Source organism: Littorina saxatilis, linkage group LG4 (genome assembly GCF_037325665.1).
Source record: "Littorina saxatilis isolate snail1 linkage group LG4, US_GU_Lsax_2.0, whole genome shotgun sequence".
NCBI classification, from domain to species: Eukaryota; Metazoa; Mollusca; class Gastropoda; order Littorinimorpha; family Littorinidae; genus Littorina; species Littorina saxatilis.
Genome location: NC_090248.1, coordinates 36,942,960 through 36,965,459, shown reverse-complemented (window position 1 = coordinate 36,965,459; position 22,500 = coordinate 36,942,960). Strand labels below are relative to the sequence as shown.

Here is a 22,500-nt window from a genome sequence, read left to right as displayed (position 1 = left end):
TCCAGGCGTTCAGTGCACAAGAACTTGCACGAATATATAAAAGGACCGACAAATCTATTTTGTGCTACTATTTCTTTGGAGGCGAGAAACGTGTCATTGGTTCGGCTTCCTGTCAGGAAATGTAAGTAAAAGAGTGTTTCTCAATTAGGACTCTTTGAAACGAAATATTGTTCAATAACGAAGAGATCAGCTTGGTTTTACCTTACTTTTGCCTAGATATTTTGTTATGACACACAGACACACACACACACACACAGACACACACAGTCACACACACATACACACACACACACACACAGTCACACACACATACACACACACACACACACACACACACACACACACACACACACACACACACACACACACTGTTACATGACACTTGAGATTGACGACATTCTCAAATGTCGTATAGTTGTGTTCTTTTATTCTGCGTGGCCCGTCTTCACAGCAGCAGACCAAAACTCGTCAAATTGAGTTCGAGGATTTATTTAGCATTCCATACATACAACTGCACATCGTAGCAGAACTCAAAGTAGAAGCCTTTTTAACATACAAATCGCGCTGGCCTACATAGTAAATAATCAATCTCGAGGTCAAAAGGTTTTTTTTGTTGGAAAACGTCACCAAGATCCTCAATGCGCCACGTCCTGAAACTAAGAAGCAGGTGCGATCCTTCCTTGGATTGGCTGGGTACTACAGAGAGTTCATTCCAAACTTCGCCGCCATAACGGCGCCTTTGTCGGACATGACCCGAAAAGGATGCCCCAACCGAATACTCTGGGGACCAGCTCAGGAGAAGGCATACCAGACCGTGCGCGACCTGATGTCACGAGACCCGGTGTTACGCCTTCCTGATACTGCCAAAGAGTTCATCTTGCGTACAGACGCATCGGACGAAGGGATCAGCGCCATGCTGATGCAAGAGCATGGAGGTAAACCGTTTCCGGTCAGCTATGCCAGCAAGAATTTCCATGAGGGTAACCTCACTGGACTGTAAATCTTATCCAATCCAATCCAATCCATCCAATCCAATCCAATCCAAGAAGCTGTCAGGAGCCGAGAAGAACTACTCGACCATGGAGAAAGAGTGTTTAGCCATCGTGTGGGGAATCAAAAAATTTGAACTCTACCTCCAAGGGGTGAAATTCGTGCTTCAGACTGATCACAAACCCCTCACCTACCTGAACTCTGCAAAGTTTGTAAATAATCGTATCACGAGGTGGGTGATGTACTTGCAGAACTTTGATCTGCGAGTTGAATCGATTAAGGGTTCAGACAATGTTTAATTGGAGCGGATTTTCTCAGCCGAGTATGTGAGTAAAACTGTGTTCATTCTCCAACAGACTAATGTACATACCTGGATTTCAATCTTTTATGTATACATAATATGTGTACAGGTAGCGTTTCAATGATTGAAAGAAATTAGGTAAATTTCTTCTTGTGTTGGGGGTAATGTTAGGAAACGCTGCCGTTGCTGAACTTTGGTTCAGTTTTGTGTGTTGCATGTAGTTGACCTATTAGTACTTTGTGGGAAAGTACCGATAGGGTATGGTTTTGAGCGAACAGGAACGTCAGATGTGAGGTGGACTTCATGTTCGACCAAGGACGTAGAGCCTGGAACATCACATAACCTATGGGTGAAGTCGCCCATAAAATCATGCAGCTCCTTCTGCTGATTTTCTGTCAGGTCAGGTCCCAGCTTGACGTCATCCACTCCCTCTTTCTTGTGGAGGTCTCCCAACCCCAGTAGTTCCTCACCGTCGATCTCGTCTAGTTCGGCTGGTTCTTCCACAATTGCTGCGACCTGTACTGCTTCCGGAGGTCTCTCCACATACAGGTTCAGGAGGTTAGCGTGGTAGAACTATGAAGTCAACGTTGTCGGTCCCCAAAATGCACTTGCGGGGTCTCACGGTCAGATTAGCTTTTGTAAGGCGGGAAAACAGTTCCCTCAAAGTCTCCAGATGCTCCGCAAAGGTCTCCGTGTGGACTAGCAGATCATCCCAGTAGTACACAACATTCTTCATTCCTTTGAGCATTTTTCGCATTCCCCTCTTCAGGATAGCACCACTGTTCACCATGCCAAAAGGCATCTGCAGGCACTCATACGTTCCGTCTGGAGTTGCAAAGGCGGTCTTTGGTATGTCCTCTTCGCGCACAGGAATTTGCCAATATCCCTTGCGGAGATCGATCTTTGAGAAGATCTTACTGCCGGTTAGCTGTCGGAATAGATCAGTTGCCGTCGGCATTGGTTCAGAGTCAAACACGGTGATCTTATTGACTTTCCTGAAGTCAATGCAAACCCTGTTTGTGCCGTCTTTCTTCTTGACAACAACAACGGGAGATGAGTAAGGGGATGATGATTCACGGATGACCCCCATCTTCAACATGTTGTCGATGTCCTTCTTCAAGGATTCCCGAGACTGAAACGTGATAGGGTATGGTTTTGAGCGAACAGGAACGTCAGATGTGAGGTGGACTTCATGTTCGACCAAGGACGTAGAGCCTGGAACATCACAGAACCTATGGGTGAAGTCGCCCATAAAATCATGCAGCTCCTTCTGCTGATTTTCTGTCAGGTCAGGTCCCAGCTTGACGTCATCCACTCCCTCTTTCTTGTGGAGGTCTCCCAACCCCAGTAGTTCCTCACCGTCGAACTCGTCTAGTTCGGCTGGTTCTTCCACAATTGCTGCGACCTGTACTGCTTCCGGAGGTCTCTCCACATACAGTTTCAGGAGGTTAGCGTGGTAGATCTTGGACTTCTTGCCGACATTCACCTTGTAGTCGTTGATCCCTACCACGGCCTCAACCTCGTATGGGCCTTTCCACTGCATCAGTAGTTTGTTGTGATCAGTGGGAAGCAGTATCAGCACTTTGTTACCTGGTGTAAACTTCCTGTTTACGGCTTTGCGGTCGTAGTAGTGCTTTCCGCTATCCTGAGACTTTCTCAAGTTTTCTCTAGCAATCTCGAGAGTCTCCTCCAGTTTCTCTCGCAACTCAAACACGTACTGGTAACTGTTCTTCACTTCATGTGTGTCCACATCTTTCGTCCACAATTCCTTTAGTATTTGCATCGGGTCTCTCACGGTCCGCCCGTACATCAGCTCGAACGGGGAGAATCCAGTGGACTCTTGTGGCACCTCCCTGTATGCAAATAGCAAGGCATTGATGTAGCGATGCCACTGCCTTGGCTGCTCACTGCATAGTTTCTTAAGCGTGGACTTCAGCGTCGCATTGAATTTTTCGACTAGCCCATAGCACATCAGGTGATAGGCTGTCGTAGTCAAGTGACGAATGCTCAGAAGCCTGTCGACCTCTTCCATGCATTCAGAGACAAACTGTGTCCCCAGGTCCGTGAGGATCTCTTCAGGAACCCAAATTCTGCTGAAAATGTCCACAAGTGCCTCGGCAACAGTCTAGGTGTCAATTTTCTTCAGAGGCACGGCTTCTGGGTACATGGTTGCATAGTCTACCAGGGTCAGTACCAAACGATGACCCTCTTCACTTGGCGGTTTGATCTCGCCGGTGAGGTCAATGGCCACCCTCTTGAAAGGTCGGTCGATCAAAGGCATCTTCTGCAACGGCAATTTCGGGACCCTTCCTCGAGGTATGGTTTTCTGGCAAATATCGCACGATCGGCAGAATCGAGTTACATCTGCATGCAGTCCTGGCCAGTAACACGCAGCCTGGATTCTGTCCGATGTCTTCTTGACACCCAGGTGACCTCCCATAATAGAGTCGTGGGCCACCTCCATCACCTGGCGCCTAAGTGGTTGAGGCACCATAACTTGACGTAATGGCTTCCCACCGTTGACTCTCGCGTGCTGGAACACTCTGTACAGGATCTTGGCCTTCACCTCAAAGTGCACAGTGCCTTCGCCCTTAGTCATCTCCTTGACAGGACGACTCCTGTACTTTGTTAAGGTCGAATCAGCTTCCTGTAGCTGAATCAGCCGATCCCTGTCCACGACAGCAGTTGCAGAACTGTTAGTGACCCTAAGCGGCGTAATCGTTTTGTTCTTCTTTGCCTGGGCTCTGGTCGCCACAGCGCTTACAACCTGCGGCTGGTCGCTGCAATGTACAGTGGCTCTGTCATCTCGTAACAGTTCGCTGATATCTTCATTCGCGAATGGCAATGGGTCTTCCTCCTCAGCAGCAGGCTGAGCTGAGCCCATTCTCCATTCGAAATCAGTGTCATCAGGACGTCTCGCACCCCCAATGTTCCCAATTAATAGATCGTACAAAGGGTTCTTCAGGCAGACGGCCTCAACTTCTCCGGTGAAGTATGGAGTATCGATCTGGATCTTTGCCACTGGTGCCTTCACGCATTTGCTGTCAGCCATGAGCGTCCACTTGAAGTCACCAGTGAACTTCTCTGTTGGCACCAGATCCTCTTTGACGATGACCCCATTGCAGCCCGAATCTCTGAGAACAGTCACTTCCTGCTTCTCAACAAATCCCTTCGACACGGGCATGTTCGACACTGACACAGATGCGCTGGCGACGACAGAGATTGGCTTGCCATTGGCGAGTAGAAGCTGGCCATCAGATATACATTCTTCCACATCCGATGGTGTATCCACTTGCTCGGCAGCCCTTGGAAGTATGACGCTGCTCGCACACACTTGTTGGTTCGAGCCACTCGTTAGCCTCTTGTTGTCGTAATATCTCCGTCGATGTTCTTGCGCTTTGTCATTGTCATGTCCGTTATTGGCTCACGTAAGTGTAGCCTATGCGATCGTAACTTTGTCTGTCTGTGCGTGCGTGTGTGTGTGCGTGTGTATGTGTGTTTGTGCGTGTGTATGTCTGTGGTAGAAACTCTAACATTTGAAGACGTCAATGTATGACTGCTCTTCACCTGATAACTCCACCCACTTCTGCAGGTATGACGACAGGCGCTCCACAAACTGGCTCGGTGTCTCTCCAGACAATGGCTGGCATTCGCGGAAGCGTTGACGGTAGCCCCTTTCAGTGAAGTTGTAGCAACGCAACAGAGCTTCCTTCAGTACATCATAGTCTCTGGCGTCATCGTTTGAGAGTCTAGTGTAGACCTCAAGTGCTGCCCCAGTCAAATGTGCGCTGAGTTGAATCGCCCAGTCGTCGCGCTGCCATCTAGCACTCTCAGCAAACCTCTCGAATCTTGCAAGGTAGCAGTCGATCTGGTCCTTCCCGTCAGCGAATGCTGGAAGTTTCGGTGCCCTGTGTAGCATTTGCTGCTGGTTATCTCTTTGGCGTGGTGCCTCGTGCTCATTTTGAATACGCACCATTTCAGTCTGGAGCTCTAAGCGCTTCGTCTCCATTTCTATCTGGAGCTCTAAGCGTTTCAGCTTCATTTGCCTTTCTTCACGCTGTGCTTCTCTTTCTTCACGCTCACGCTGCGCTTGTCTTTCTTCACGCTGTGCTATCAGTCGTTCCTGGGACTTGACGAACTCCGTCAGCTGCTTGCCTTTCAGTCCCAGTTCAACTCCTTTTGCCCAGAACTCAGCCATTCTGGTCTTTTCCGGTGCGTTCGTCTGTATTCTTTCACAGCCCCGAACGTAGACGAATGTGCTCTTCTAAAATAACACAGTCTCTACTACACCTCCGATGCTTCTCTCGTCGCTGGTCACCCTCGTAGACGCAGACTGCCAGCTCCTCCTCTAACGTGACGGCGCACTCCACTCACGATGCGTACACGACGTACCTCAGTCGAAGTTCGTAGTATTAATGCTTTAGCTCCGCGACGAAGTCCTCGTCCAAACGGCAGCTAACCTCTGTAATCCCGATACACTCCGGCGTCGCTCACGACCGAGCTGCGGCGATTACCAAACTCTTCACACAGTCACACCGAATCCACGGTCCTGTAGTCCCAATACTGATCCCTCAGGATACACCCGATTGATGGCTACCTCCTGTGACTGTCTTGACACTGGTCTTTGTTGCTGGAAAAACCCTTGGCGTTAAAACGTACATCTCGGCTTTGGCCCCCAATTGTTACACGACACTTGAGATTGACGAAGTTCTCAAATGTCGTATAATTGTGTTCTTTTATTCTACGTGGCCCGTCTTCACAGCAGCAGACCAAAACTCGTCAAATTGAGTTCGAGGATTTATTTAGCATTCCATACATACAACTGTACATCGTACGCGTAGCAGAACTCAAAGTAGAAGCCTCTTTAACATACAAATCGCGCTGGCCTACATAGTAAATAATCAATCTCGAGAATATTCCAGACCGAACATGATACAACTAAAATTAGATGAACTGTCCATGGACTAGAATAGTGACATTCTCTGTGACGTACATCAAAAGTGCCGACGCACTTAATCCGAGCGAACGCCACGAACCCACGACTCAAAACAACGTGGTAAACAACTTGTTTTGACAGGACTAGAAAGTTCACCTGCATTCTCGTCCAAACATAAATATTGTGTTTACAAAATATAATATCGGTACTTTCCCACAAAGTACAAATAAGTCAACTACATGCAACACACAAAACTGAACCAAAGTTCAGCAACGGCAGCGTTTCCTAACACACACACACACACACACACACACACACACACACACACACACACACACACACACACACACACACACACACACACACACTTAAGAGTCTGAACATTAACGTTCTCGCAAGATGTCGCTTATTTGGGAAAGGTTGCCTAATATGGACCACGTTTTGTTTCTTGCTGATAACTACCTTGTTTTCCTGCGAAGAAGTTTTATTTTGTGTTTGGTAGTCCTTTTCTCTGTAGTTAACCGTTAGGCCTAGGTAGAGGGAATAACCTATGATAGACATTCAGCAAAAATGAAACACAGAAACATTCACAAATGGTACATACTCGTATATATATGAATATGGAACCTGTGCGCCTAATATAGACCTATGAAGACGCCTTTCACGAATCACTGTAAAAAGCCCCCCATACTTCAAAATAACATGATACAACTAAGTGTGTAAGTCAGACCAATTAAAATATGCTTAAGATTTATCTGTTTCAGATATATGAGAACATTATTTGACGCAGAACATGAAACTAACGAACATGATCAAAAACAGAGAAAAAATAAATGACTATTTGTTATTTGTTTGTGAAAGCTCAAGGGCTACTTATAGCTTCTAAAAGAATGAATGCAACCAACCTAAAGCTTTTATTTTCTTCTACATGTACATGTACATCTCACCTGAAGGAAACACAAGTCTCCCATGTTTTAAAAGCACAAATGTATAAAAGGAAGGTAATTGCATCAGAAAGAATACGCTGTGCAACGAACTGTTTGAACAATTTAAACAAAGTTTTTTGCGTTGAAATGCCTTTTTTTCGTCTGATAATACAAAACAGTCATTGAAAAATAAAAGTTACAGCAGCGAATTTGTGAAAACAGGAAAAGACAATCCAACATTTCCAACATCGCAGTAGCCGCCCTTGCTTTCAAACGAATTCTTAGATTTAGGGTTAATGGGTTCTACTTTTCGAAAATCGAATACGATAAAATTGTTATCGTTATATTTGACTATGATATCCACATGTATCAGTCCCAATGTCCCGAAAGGCTGAATCATACAAGGCTGTCGTCAGCAAGACTGAGACTGGTCTTTTTTGCACAGAATCAAATGACGACATTTATAACAAATGACGTCATTATCAAGATTGGTACACAACGTATTATTGTGCATAATTTCTTTGTGATCCGTTGTGTTTTCGTAAAGATACAGTGTATTTAGTCGTGTAAGCGAGAGACACTGGCCTAAAAAATGGCGGCAAAAAGCACATTTTCAGAGAAGGATTTTCGATCGGCACTTGGTAAAACGGCCGGTGACATACTTGAAGAGCTGAGAACTGTAAGCCCAGGCACAGCACCATCTCGCGCGACAGTTTTTCGGTGGGCAAAGCATTTCTCAACAGGGAAAACGTCTGTGGAAGATGCAAGGGGAAAAGTGAAGAAACCACCTGTAACCGACAATAAAATGGTGTCCCATGTGCAACGGTTAGTTGATGAAGATCCCCGAGTGAGCAGTCATTTTATCGCCGAAACACTGGACATTTCGTCGTCGTCTGTCTTGAGAGTTTTAAAACACAAACTTGGATACACAAAGGTGTGCGCGCGATGGGTACCACATTTCCTCACTGAAGAGAACAAGAGGTGTAGGGTTACGTTTGCCCAACGGCTACTCAAGATATACGACGGATGTGATCAACAACGCTTGGATGAGATCGTGACTGGAGACGAAACTTGGGTGTACTTCTTTGAGCCAAAAAGAAAAGCTCAAAACAAAGCATGGATAAAAAAAAGGTGCCAATGCCCCTCGGATCGTGCGAAAAAGTCGCTCCGGCAGGAAGGTTTTATACACAATATTTTATAACACAAAGGGCGTCATTTTTCAAAAACCACGCGAAAAAGGCAGAAGCATCACTGGGGTGTACTACAAGGAAAAAGTTCTTGCTGGCATCGTTCGTTACTACAAGAGAGCCAGACCAACTACAGGATTGAAAGGGATCAAATTACTTCATGATAACGCACCTGCTCACAAATCCAAGGTGGTGAAAGAGTACCTGGAGGAAGAAAACTTTGAAACTTTGCCACATCCTCCCTACTCTCCTGATCTTGCACCCTGTGACTTTTTTTTGTTTCCTCATCTGAAAAGACAATTGGCTGGGCGTCGATTTGACAGTCGATCAGCCCTCGGATCGGCTGTTTTCCAGTGTCTGAACCAGGTGCCAAAAAACGGCTTCAAACGGTCATTTCTTGACTGGGTCCAACGACTTAAACTGTGTGTAGCCGCTAAGGGAGAATACTTCGAGGGTTTGAAATAAAAAACAACTGCATCATCTAAAGATTTCCCGGTTTTTGAGACCAGTCTCAGTCTTGGTGACGACAACCTTGTATCAGATCTCGGCTCACGCCTCGATCTGATATGATTTTAGCTTTCTCGACATTGGGACTGATAAAAGAACGATAGCTAATAGAATATACGGGGCGGTAATAGCCTACATCCCAGACTCTCTTCGCTTTCTGCACGCGTCACTAACAAAAAACACTAAGGGAAGAAACCCTTTGTTAATATCTGTGAAGTCTGTTGACACAGCCTCTATCAACACACTGCTATTTCTACTTTGGTACAGCCCTGCAAACATCACCATGAACCAATCCTTTACCAACAACTACGACACAGCCACTGTCATCCTACCCCCGCTGCTTCCTTGGAATGACCCACAAAATATCACCTCATCCAACGATTCTCTCGTCAACAACAACACAACAACCATCCCCATCCCTCCCCCCTTTCTTCCCTGGGACAACCCGGACAACATCATCAGCCGAGACACCTACGTCACCATCAGATACGTCACCGATGTGAGCATCACTCCTCTTCTCTTTCTGATTTGTCTGCCGACCAACCTGGTAAGCGCGCTGGTGTTTTGGCGCCAGGGTTTGAAGGACCGAAGTAACATGTGTCTCTTCGTGTTAGCCCTGGTAGACCTCGCCTACGTAACGACTCTCATGGTAGCCGCCCTGTCGCCTTTCATTGGTTTTGTGGACGAAGCTCTGGCTAATAGGTGAGTGTGACGTGTTATTAACTACTTTGTTTGAGTTCTGACTGGATAATTATAGAAATAGAGAGTACTACATGGCTTGCTGTGTCGTACCAGATTTACACGAGTTGCTTTTTTCAAATATTGAATATCGAGCGAAAGCGCGCTTTTCGATATCTGGACAGAAAAAAATCAAGGCGTGTAAAGTTTTGACTAAATGTTTTAACATGGACTTGGATACGAGACGAGGGTGGTGTTGGTGTTGGTGTTGGTGTTGGTGTTGGGGGTAGTGTGTGTGGTGTGTGTGTGTGTGTGTTTGTGTGTGTGTGTGTATGTGTGTGTGTGTGTGTGCCGGTGTGTTAGTGTGTGTGTTAGTGTGTGTATGTGTGTGTGTGGGGGGAGGGGGGGTGTTTACAGCGATTTCAAGAAAACTGGTGGACCGATTTTCATGAAACTGTACATAAAAATTCTTCCAGATGAGATTCCCAGACCGTTTGTTTTCTTGTATTCAATAAATATCTTTGATGACGTCATATCCGGCTTTTAGTGAAAGTTGAGGCAGCACTGTCACGCCCTCATTACATTTAGTCAAGTTTTGACTAAATGTTTTAACGTAGAGGGGGAATCGAGACGAGGGTCGTGGTGTATGTGTGTGTGTGTGTCTGTCTGTCTGTCTGTCTGTGCGTGTGTGTGTGTAGAGCGATTCAGACCAAACTACTGGACCGATCTTTATGAAATTTTACATGAGAGTTCCTGGGAATGATATCCCCGGAAGTGTTTTTCTTTGTTTCGATAAATACCTTTGATGACGTCATATCCGGCTTTTTGTAAAAGTTGAGGCGGCACTGTCACACCCTCATTTTTCAATCAAATTGATTGAAATTTTGGCCAAGCAATTTTCGACGAAGGCCGGACTTCGGTATTGAATTTCAGCTTGGTGGCTTAAAAATTAATTAATGACTTTGGTCATTAAAAATCTTAAATTTGTAAAAAAAATATTTTTTTTTTAAACGATCCAAATTTACGTTCATCTTATTCTTCATCATTTTCTGATATGTTATATTCGGATTAAAAACAAGCTCTGAAAATTAAAAATATAAAAATGATTATTAAAATAAAATTTCCGAAATCGATTTAAAAACACTTTCATCTTATTCCTTGTAGGTTTCTGATTCCAAAAACATATAGATGTGATATGTTTGGGTTAAAGACACGCTCAGAAAGTTAAAAAGAATAGAGATAAAGAAAAGCGTGCTATCCTTCTCAGCGTAACTACTACCCCGCTCTTCTTGTCAATTTCACTGCCTTTGCATCGAGCGGTGGACTGACGATGCTACGAGTATACGCTCTTGCTGTAAAAATGCAGTGAGTTCAGTTTCATTCTGTTAGTTCGACAGCTTGACTAAATGTTGTAATTTCGCCTTACGCGACTTGTTTTTTATTAAAGTGATTTCTTATTTTGGTCAAGTAATCTTCGACGAAGGCCAGACCAAAGGAGTGATTGCATTTCAGCTTGAAAGCTTAAAATATCTAATGACTTAGTCTCAAAATTCTAATTAAATCAAACTTTTAGTAATCCATCCAAAAATGATTTCATCGTATTTCTATCATTTCTTGAATCCAAAAATATTAACTCTGAAAATATGCCCACTATTAATGTAAATAGGATAATTAAACACTATGTTGCATGATTCGCGGAGACGAGCTGGACCTGTTTTCAGTCTCCGGGTTTAGTCTAGCAACATGTAGTCTCGGTGTTGGCTGTTTTAATAAAAAAAAAATATCTATTTATTTTTTATTCTTAGTGTAGATGTTTTACGAGCGTAGTTTCAGGTCGACAGACTGACTAAATATGTTTATATCGCTTCACCCGACTTGTTTCACTTCGAAAACATACCGATCAGAGGTCATTATTCACAAAGAGAGAAACGGGGTGTTTCCACTGGTTGACCTCAAAGACTAATATAACAGCCTGAACGGATACAAGGTGATTTGCTAGGATTTGTTATGTTACGCAAGAAGAGGTTATCTTCAAAGAAAAATACTTTTAACGTCAGCTAAATGGATGCAAACCACGCACGGACCTCTTGGAAAGGAATTTCATTTTATACATAGTCATCCCAGAGCTTCATATAACTAAAACGCAAGAATAAGTTATCTTCAAAGAAAAATTCTTTTCAACAGCAGCTGAATGCAAGCCACGCACGCACCTCTTAAACTGACGTCATGACCTCTTAGACTGATCTCTTAGATTTTAATTTCATTCTATACACAGTCATCCCAGAGCTTCATACATCTAATACTCTAATTTGCAGATACACGCCCTACTCGGATGTGCACTTTGTGGGCGTGGTCTGGGCTCTCGATCTACTTATAAATAATGCTCTAATTTATATATATACACGCGCTACTCGGGTGTGTGTACTTAGTGGGCGTGGTCCTGGCTCTCGAGCTTCATATACTAATGCTCTGACTTTCAGATTCACGCCATGCTCGGATGCTTACTTACTGGGCGTTGTCCTGTCTCTCGATCTTCATATAACTAATGCTCTGATTTTCAGATACACGCCCTACTCGGATGTGTACTTAATAGGCGTGGTCTGGGCTCTCAAGCTGACGTCAGGCTGCGTCAGTGTCGTCATCGCCGTGGACAGGTGTCTGTGTGTCGTCTTCCCGCTCAAGATAGAAAGTCTCATGAGTACACGCACCATGGGCATCTTGCTGGGGAGCATCACCCTAGTGATGCAGATCTTCTACCTGGTCCACCCTCTGGCAAACGACATCGTGGTGGTCACGACGCCCGGAGGAGGTCAAGTTTACAGCATCGTGCCGGCTGCGTTCTACATCAACAACAAAGTCCTCGTCGACGTCGTCGGCATCATCCTGGTCGCCTTTGTCGTTCCGATAGCAACCTTCGTCGTCGTCTCTATCACCACGACCATCACCGTCGTCAAGCTGCGCCTGGCGTTGTCATGGCGACAGGCCACGAGTTCCGGAAGCGCTGCCAGCACCACCAACGCAACACGGCAAACCTCGCTGACCAGAATGCTGGTGCTTCTGTCCTGCGTCTACATCTTCTTCGCTGCGCCTCTCGTGGCCTTCACCTTGATGAGGTTGGCTCTTCCCGACTACTCCCCCTGGGGCCGTTACTCCAATTTTTTCTTGGCCACGCACAATATCGGGACGGTTTGCTCGGAGATAAACAGTTCTGTCAATTTCTTCGTCTACTACACACGGTCTTCTCGCTTCAGGCAAGTCTTGGCCGGTCTCTACTGTTGGAAAAGGGTTGCAAAGAGTGCCGATTCTAAAACGTTGAAGTCGGAGACGCAGATGTCGACAATTTAGAGAATAACCCACGATGTATATAGGTCGTTTTCAAAAAAATGTCGCCAAATGGGTCCATTTTTTTTCTCGAAAAATGAAGTTGTTAAAATCGTTACTTTAATTGTAGGTCTGGAATCTGCATTCATTTATTAGTTAAAAACTGAAGTAAGCCACCTTAATGACGAGTATTACGAAAAATAACTTCAAAATGCGAGAGCTACTGTTCACGCGTTTCACAAAAAAATGTCGTATGTGTGGAAGTTACACTATGTCTGCAATTAGCGTATATTCCGCGTATGACTTGACACTGTCTCCATTTTTGTTTGCTGAATGTAGTTGAATGTAAATTGTCAAATAAGCATATCTTTTCTTTAAAATGTCCCTCCATTTTTTCACTGCCTCGTTAGAGAGATATTGCGCGCCCTTGAACTTGTCTTTCCAGAATCATGGAACGCATTCTTACGATAAAAAACAAATGGTCATCTCCGGGATGAATGGATGAATGGAGACGGCCAGGTCAGAGACCCAGCTGTCATCAATTTAGGGAACAAACCTGATTGGTGCAGATATCTAATGATCAACAGTTAACGTCTTTGTCTACTTTCTTTCTTTCTTTATTTGGTGTTTAACGTCGTTTTCAACCACGAAGGTTATATCGCGACGGGGAAAGGGGGGAGATGGGATAGAGCCACTTGTCAATTGTTTCTTGTTCACAAAAGCACTAATCAAAAATGTGCTCCAGGGGCTTGCAACGTAGTACAATGTATTACCTTACTGGGAGAATGCAAGTTTCCAGTACAAAGGACTTAACATTTCTTACATACTGCTTGACTAAAATCTTTACAAAAATTGACTATATTCTATACAAGAAACACTTAACAAGGGTAAAAAGAGAAACAGAATCCGTTAGTCGCCTCTTATGACATGCTGGGGAGCATCGGGTAAATTCTTCCCCCTAACCCGCGGGGGGGTCTTTGTCTACTACTTTAAGCGATCTGGTCGCTGCAGACAAGTGTTGGTGAGTCACTGACCGAAATAAGAAGAGGGTTGGAAGGAATCACACCGGGGACTGTGTTCCGCCTTATTTCAGCCGGGCTCGTTGTTGCTCCGTTTTCAGCCGGGCTTGGTGTCACACAAACGTAAGTGTCTGCACTAAGGTAGGCCTACAAACTATGTCTTCTAGAAAACTCACATCCGAAAACGGATGGTTTTTGCACTAACCTAAGGGATTTGTCTCTCTATTGCTGTTTTTATATTTAGTCAAGTTTTGACTAAATATTTTAACATCGAGGGGGAATCGAAACGAGGGTCGTGGTGTATGTGCGTGTGTGCGTGTGTGCGTGTGTGCGTGTGTGCGTGTGTGTGTGTGTGTGTGTGTAGAGCGATTCAGACTAAACTACTGGACCGATCTTTATGAAATTTGACATGAGAGTTCCTGGGTATGAAATCCCCGAAAGTTTTTTTCATTTTTTTGATACATGTCTTTGATGACGTCATATCCGGCTTTTCGTGAAAGTTGAGGCGGCACTGTCACGCCCTCATTTTTCAACCAAATTGGTTGAAATTTTGGTCAAGTAATCTTCGACGAAGCCCGGGGTTCGGTATTGTATTTCAGCTTGGTGGCTTAAAAATTAATTAATGACTTTGGTCATTAAAAATCTGAAAATTGTAAAAAAAAATAAAAATTTATAAAACGATCCAAATTTACGTTTATCTTATTCTCCATCATTTGCTGATTCTAAAAACATATAAATATGTTATATTCGGATTAAAAACAAGCTCTGAAAATTAAATATATAAAAATTATTATCAAAATTAAATTGTCCAAATCAATTTAAAAACACTTTCATCTTATTCCTTGTCGGTTCCTGATCCCAAAAACATATAGATATGATATGTTTGGATTAAAAACACGCTCAGAAAGTTAAAACAAAGAGAGGTACAGAAAAGCGTGCTATCCTTCTTAGCGCAACTACTACCCCGCTCTTCTTGTCAATTTCACTGCCTTTGCCATGAGCGGTGGACTGACGATGCTACAGTATACGGTCTTGCTGAAAAATGGCATTGCGTTCAGTTTCATTCTGTGAGTTCGACAGCTACTTGACTAAATATTGTATTTTCGCCTTACGCGACTTGTTTTTTTTATATTTAGTCAAGTTTTGACTAAATATTTTAACATCGAGGGGGAATCGAAACGAGGGTCGTGGTGTATGTGCGTGTGTCTGTGTGTCTGTGTGTCTGTGTGTGTGTGTGTGTGTGTGTGTAGAGCGATTCAGACTAAACTACTGGACCGATCTTTATGAAATTTGACATGAGAGTTCCTGGGTATGAAATCCCCGAACGTTTTTTTCATTTTTTTGATAAATGTCTTTGATGACGTCATATCCGGCTTTTCGTGAAAGTTGAGGCGGCACTGTCACGCCCTCATTTTTCAACCAAATTGGTTGAAATTTTCGTCAAGTAATCTTCGACGAAGCCCGGACTTCGGTATTGCATTTCAGCTTGGTGGCTTAAAAATTAATTAATGACTTTGGTCATTAAAAATCTGAAAATTGTAAAAAAAAATAAACATTTATAAAACGATCCAAATTTACGTTTATCTTATTCTCCATCATTTGCTGATTCCAAAAACATATAAATATGTTATATTCGGATTAAAAACAAGCTCTGAAAATTAAAAATATAAAAATTATTATCAAATTTTTTTTTTCGAAATCAATTTAAAAACACTTTCATCTTATTCCTTGTTGGTTCCTGATTCCAAAAACATATAGATATAATATGTTTGGATTAAAAACACGCTCAGAAAGTTAAAACGAAGAGAGGTACAGAAAAGCGTGCTATCCTTCTCAGCGCAACGAATACCCCGCTCTTCTTGTCAATTCCACGGGCACTGCCTTTGCCACGGGCGGTGGAGTGACGATGCTACGAGTATACGGTCTTGCTGCGTTGCGTTGCGTTCAGTTTCATTCTGTGAGTTCGACAGCTACTTGACTAAATATTGTATTTTCGCTTTACGCGACTTGTTTTTTTTTTTATCTGACTAGGTTTAGTATGTGACCCGCATCGGCTTGAAATACTTGCGGGATGTCGCCTTTTGGGCTCACAAACTGATCAAAATGAAGAAATGATAAGCAACGGTATCATGTTATGGCTTTTCTGTATCATAAGTTTGTTCTATAGTTTCTTGCTGCTATGCTGATGCATTTTCCCGAACCTGCTTTAAGGCGTTGAGGCAAGAGAAGTAAAACCAAAACCCATGTCAGTCGAGTTTTGTTCCGCGCTGGACACCCACGTGTTCCGAGCTGGAACATCATATCAACTGAAAGTGTTCCACGCTGGGACCACTTATTAGATGAGATTCGCATTTCTTGTTGCCAAATTTAACGCGTTTTGAGGGATTTTCTCAACAGATGGAGGTGTCAGCTGTTACCCTAAATAGCTTTCTGGATATCAGCAGTGAAGTAAAGGTTGCCTCAAGCACAAGTGCTGGTCTGCCACTGACGTCAACCCCTAAGCGGTCACAACCGGAACGTACTGGCCATGTTTGTCCGCATTGTGGAAAGAGCTACAGTAACACCAGAGCTTTAACAAGACATACAAGACTGCACCATGAAGACAATTGTAGTGTTGAGTGCCAAATCTGCCACAAGCGCTTCAGAGAAGCGAGTAATTTGCACGCACATACAAACTCTGTCCACCTAAAAACCAAGTGTGTTTTCAGTGCAACAAGATATTTGCTGACAAGCGTAATGTCAACCCCAAAAGGCACAGGTGCTCAGCTATAGATGTTCGGACCGCTTGTGAACATTGTTCCAAGACCTACAGCAGCAGAAAAAGCCTGCATGATCATGAAAAGCGCGTGCACTTTAATCTGGGGTATTCTTGTGCCAAAATGTTCGGCACAGTTCAAGTTTAGAGCACAGCTGTCGCGTCATGCCAGGAAATGCACGATCTGACCTAAGATGCCGTGATTCTTAACTTGGGCTCTATACCGTTTGTTCGGGCAATTTTAGCCAGCAGAGTAAAAAAAAAAATTCAACAATGAATTATTCTTTCCGTTTGGTTTTTATGAAAGTGTAATGGGTAGAGTGCGCCTGTTTGTGTGTGTGTGTGTGTGTGTGTGTGTGTGTGTGTGTGTGTGTGTGTGTGTGTGTGTGTGTGTGTGTGTGTATGTGTGGAGGAGGGATGGTTACACTTTTTTTATGGCAGAAATACTGATTGGGAAACATTCTTTTTTCCCTGGTAAAGAAATAGAAAAATGCTTCTACGTGAGTTACATGTTGCAATTACAGAAGAATTCATTCAGTTAATGTCCAAATGTGGTCGACAATTAAACATTTATTCGTGGGTTTTTATATTTAGTCAAGTTTTGACTAAATATTTTAACATCGAGGGGGAATCGAAACGAGGGTCGTGGTGTATGTGCGTGTGTGTGTGTGTGTGTGTCTGTGTGTGTGTGTGTGTGTGTGTGTAGAGCGATTCAGACTAAACTACTGGACCGATCTTTATGAAATTTGACATGAGAGTTCCTGGGTATGAAATCCCCGAAAGTTTTTTTCATTTTTTTGATACATGTCTTTGATGACGTCATATCCGGCTTTTCGTGAAAGTTGAGGCGGCACTGTCACGCCCTCATTTTTCAACCAAATTGGTTGAAATTTTGGTCAAGTAATCTTCGACGAAGCCCGGACTTCGGTATTGCATTTCAGCTTGGTGGCTTAAAAATTAATGAATGACTTTGGTCATTAAAAATCTGAAAATTGTAAAAAAAATATTTCTTTTATAAAACGATCCAAATTTACATTTATCTTATTCTCCATCATTTGCTGATTCCAAAAACATATAAATATGTTATATTCGGATTAAAAACAAGCTCTGAAAATTAAATATATGAAAATTATTATCAAAATTAAATTGTCCAAATCAATTTAAAAACACTTTCATCTTATTCCTTGTCGGTTCCTGATTCCCAAAACATATAGATATGATATGTTTGGATTAAAAACACGCTCAGAAAGTTAAAACAAAGAGAGGTACAGAAAAGCGTGCTATCCTTCTTAGCGCAACTACTACCCCGCTCTTCTTGTCAATTTCACTGCCTTTGCCATGAGCGGTGGACTGACGATGCTACGAGTATACGGTCTTGCTGAAAAATGGCATTGCGTTCGGTTTCATTCTGTGAGTTCGACAGCTACTTGACTAAATATTGTATTTTCGCCTTACGCGACTTGTTTTCTTCCTGTTGTTGTTTTTTATTCTCTACATTTTTGAACATGTAGCTTTATTCCAACCATACTGATGTCATGTGGGCAAGATATTTTTTACAATGCAGGTAACGTGTACTTTTCTTAATAATTGATCTTTCTTTTCCTTTTATGCTATGTTTTACCTTATTTGCTCTCTTGCGGCATGCCCGTGTGTGTGTGTGTGTGTGTGTGTGTGTGTGTGTGTGTTTGGTTTGGTTTGTTTGTTTGCTTAACGCCCAGCCGACCACGAAGAGCCATATCAGGGCGGTGCTGCTTTGACATTTAACGTGCGCCACACACAAGACAGAAGTCGCAGCACAGGCTTCATGTCTCACCCAGTCACATTATTCTGACACCGGACCAACCAGTCCTAGCACTAACCCCATAATGCCAGACGCCAGGCGGAGCAGCCACAAGATTGCCAATTTTAAAGTCTTAGGTATGACCCGGCCGGGGTTCGAACCCACGACCTCCCGATCACGGGGCGGACGCCTTACCACTAGGCCAACCGTGCTGGTTGTGTGTGTGTGAGTGTGTGTGTGTGTGTGTGTGTGTTAGTCACTTAAGTTTGTTTGTTTGTTTGTTTGCTTAACGCCCAGCCGACCACGAAGGGCCCTATCAGGGCGGTAGTCACTTAAGTGCGGTCAAGTAATTTGTGTGTGATTTTGTTTGCTTTCCTATGGAGTTGAAATGGGGGGGGGGGGGGGTCGTTGTCTACTTTGAAAAAATAACAGTCGAAGAAAAGAGTGATACAGTTAAAAGAAAATTGTTCTTATTGACTGTGTGTGCGTCTGTGTGTGCGCGCGTGCGCGTGTTTTTTGTGTGTGTGAATATGTGTGTGTGCGTGTGTGTGTGTGTGGGGGGGTGGTTACACTTTATTGTGGCTGAAATACTATGATGTAAGGTTTTTTTCCCTGGTAAAGAAATGGAAAAATCTTTTTACATGAGTCACATTTTTGAAAAAACATAAAAGTCTAAAAGAAGTGTGCAAACCCCTAACACTGCACTATTGAGACTATCTGTATACATGGAACAGCATATTTAACATCGTTGTAACACATATACAGGGGTCGACACTAACTTATTTGGCCTGGGGCCACACTGGCCCCAGAGATGGAAATTGCTGGGGCGGAAAACAAAAATCTGGGGCCCACTCTTATTAAAAAAAAATTAATAATAAAAAACACAAGAAAAGTGAAAAAGAGTGTACAGTACTGTACCCCATGATCGGCATCAACGTATCTAGTTGTTCTTTTACTTCATATTGATAAAAAAAGGTATATAACATTACCTTCAGAATCCCCACTTTTTCCAAGTGGTTCTCCGCCATAAGATCTACACGGGCGGCAATGCATTGTCTGTTTTTCTTTCCACCATTTGACATTGAAATTACGACAGCGCTTCGCGCTTTTGGCTGCATCGGTCTCCTTTTTATATTTAGTCAAGTTTTGACTAAATATTTTAACATCGAGGGGGAATCGAAACGAGGGTCGTGGTGTATGTGCGTGTGTCTGTCTGTCTGTCTGTCTGTCTGTCTGTGTGTGTGTGTGTGTAGAGCGATTCAGACTAAACTACTGGACCGATCTTTATGAAATTTGACATGAGAGTTCCTGGGTATGAAATCCCCATACGTTTTTTTCATTTTTTTGATAAATGTCTTTGATGACGTCATATCCGGCTTTTCGTGAAAGTTGAGGCGGCACTGTCACGCCCTCATTTTTCAACCAAATTGGTTGAAATTTTGGTCAAGTAATCTTCGACGAAGCCCGGGGTTTGGTATTGCATTTCAGCTTGGTGGCTTAAAAATTAATTAATGACTTTGGTCATTAAAAATCGGAAAATTGTAAAAAAAAAAAAAAAATTTATAAAACGATCCAAATTTACCTTCATCTTATTCTCCATCATTTGCTGATTCCAAAAACATATAAATATGTTATATTCGGATTAAAAACAAGCTCTGAAAATTAAATATATAAAAATTATTATCAAAATTAAATTGTCCAAATCAATTTAAAAACACTTTCATCTTATTCCTTGTCGGTTCCTGATTCCAAAAACATATAGATAGGATATGTTTGGATTAAAAACACGCTCAGAAAGTTAAAACAAAGAGAGGTACAGAAAAGCGTGCTATCCTTCTTAGCGCAACTACTACCCCGCTCTTCTTGTCAATTTCACTGCCTTTGCCATGAGCGGTGGACTGACGATGCTACGAGTATACGGTCTTGCTGAAAAATGGCATTGCGTTCAGTTTCATTCTGTGAGTTCGACAGCTACTTGACTAAATATTGTATTTTCGCCTTACGCGACTTGTTTTCTTCCTGTTGTTGTTTTTTATTCTCTACATTTTTGAACATGTAGCTTTATTCCAACCATACTGATGTCATGTGGGCAAGATATTTTTTACAATGCAGGTAACGTGTACTTTTCTTAATAATTGATCTTTCTTTTCCTTTTATGCTATGTTTTACCTTATTTGCTCTCTTGCGGCATGCCCGTGTGTGTGTGTGTGTGTGTGTGTGTGTGTGTGTGTGTGTGTGTGTGTGTGTGTGTTTGGTTTGGTTTGTTTGTTTGCTTAACGCCCAGCCGACCACGAAGAGCCATATCAGGGCGGTGCTGCTTTGACATTTAACGTGCGCCACACACAAGACAGAAGTCGCAGCACAGGCTTCATGTCTCACCCAGTCACATTATTCTGACACCGGACCAACCAGTCCTAGCACTAACCCCATAATGCCAGACGCCAGGCGGAGCAGCCACAAGATTGCCAATTTTAAAGTCTTAGGTATGACCCGGCCGGGGTTCGAACCCACGACCTCCCGATCACGGGGCGGACGCCTTACCACTAGGCCAACCGTGCCGGTTGTGTGTGTGTGAGTGTGTGTGTGTGTGTGTGTGTGTTAGTCACTTAAGTTTGTTTGTTTGTTTGTTTGCTTAACGCCCAGCCGACCACGAAGGGCCCTATCAGGGCGGTAGTCACTTAAGTGCGGTCAAGTAATTTGTGTGTGATTTTGTTTGCTTTCCTATGGAGTTGAAATGGGGGGGGGGGGGGGGTCGTTGTCTACTTTGGAAAAATATCAGTCGAAGAAAAGAGTGATACAGTTAAAAGAAAATTGTTCTCATTGACTGTGTGTGCGTCTGTGTGTGCGCGCGTGCGCGTGTGTTTTTTCGTGTGTGTATACGTGTGTGTGCGTGTGTGCTTTTGTGTGTGTGTGTGTGGGGGGTGGTTACACTTTATTGTGGCTGAAATTCTATGATGTAAGGGTTTTTTCCCTGGTAAAGAAATGGAAAAATCTTTTTACATGAGTCACATTTTTGAAAAAACAAAGTCTAAAAGTCTAAAAGAAGTGTGCAAACCCCTCACACTGCACTATTGAGACTATCTGTATACATGGAACAGCATATTTAACATCGCTGTAACACATATAGGCTACTAATGCCTACATTTACACACTTGCAGAGGAACAACATCTTTTAATTTCCATAACAATTGCACATCTTTCGGTCATTTCCTAGGGCCCAGCGCGGAACAAAAGCAAGCCCAGCGCGGAACGCAGACACAAATGTAGGCGGCCCAGCGCGGAACAAAACGTACACCACTTGCTTGTTTTGATTGCTTCTTATGACATAATGATGACGTATTGAAGCACGAAATTGACACAGATGAACATAGCTATACCCAAAATAGTAACAATAGAGGAATATTTGTTGTTCAAATCCATGTTTGAGAGAAATTAACATTGAACCTTCATTTTTCACACAAAAATCCGCATGCAGGCCTTACATTCGGCCACTGTCAATTAGCTAGATAATCAATAGACGTAAGTAGCTGTCTACAAAGAAAGCAACTATTCCCCTTTCTACTGACATTCATCAATGTTAGCTTAGACAAGTGTGAAAGTCATAGTTTGTGTTTATATGAAGACACTACTTACGTTTGCGTGACATCGGGCCCGGCTGAAAACGGAGGAACAACGAGCCCGGCTGAAATAAGGCGGAACACAGTCCCCGATGTGGGAATGTTGACACTGAAGCGGACAAAACGGATAGGAGGCTGTCATCAATTTAGCGTGGTGCAGATATCTGATCATCTATATATATATATATATATATACGACTAGTGTCTGTCTGTCTGTCTGTTCGCGATGCACGGCCAAAGTTCTCGGTGGATCTTTTTCAAATTTGGACACCGTATTCAGCTACACCCCGGACACAACCTCATCGATGAGATATTTCAACACGTGCTCTCAGCGCGCAGCGCTGTGCGCGCTGAACCGATTTTTTGTTGTTGTTGTTGTTGTCGGGATCCACTACCAGTAACTCTTCCTTATCTTCTCCAGTGTTTTCAGCCGCGATTATCTCCCTTCCTCCGTGTGGCGTCAATCCATATTCCCGTTACTAC

General features: G+C 43.3%; 1 protein-coding gene and 1 long non-coding RNA gene across 2 annotated transcripts in view; both read left to right on the top strand.

Annotated features, from left to right (window-relative positions):
• The window catches only part of LOC138964659 (uncharacterized), a 107,427-nt gene extending 93,605 nt beyond the window's left edge, over positions 1–13,822 (top strand). Inside the window, exon 2 of the long non-coding RNA XR_011455173.1 lies at positions 13,499–13,822. This is a non-coding gene — a long non-coding RNA (uncharacterized lncRNA). The remainder of the gene's footprint in view (positions 1–13,498) is intronic.
• On the top strand, positions 9,131–13,332 carry LOC138963674 (probable G-protein coupled receptor frpr-1). The gene is made up of 2 exons (XM_070335522.1): positions 9,131–9,549; positions 12,087–13,332. The coding sequence occupies exons 1-2, from the start codon at positions 9,131–9,133 to the stop codon at positions 12,868–12,870; spliced, it is 1,203 nt and encodes a 400-aa protein (XP_070191623.1). The 3' UTR covers positions 12,871–13,332.
• Positions 13,823–22,500: the final 8,678 nt, after the last annotated feature.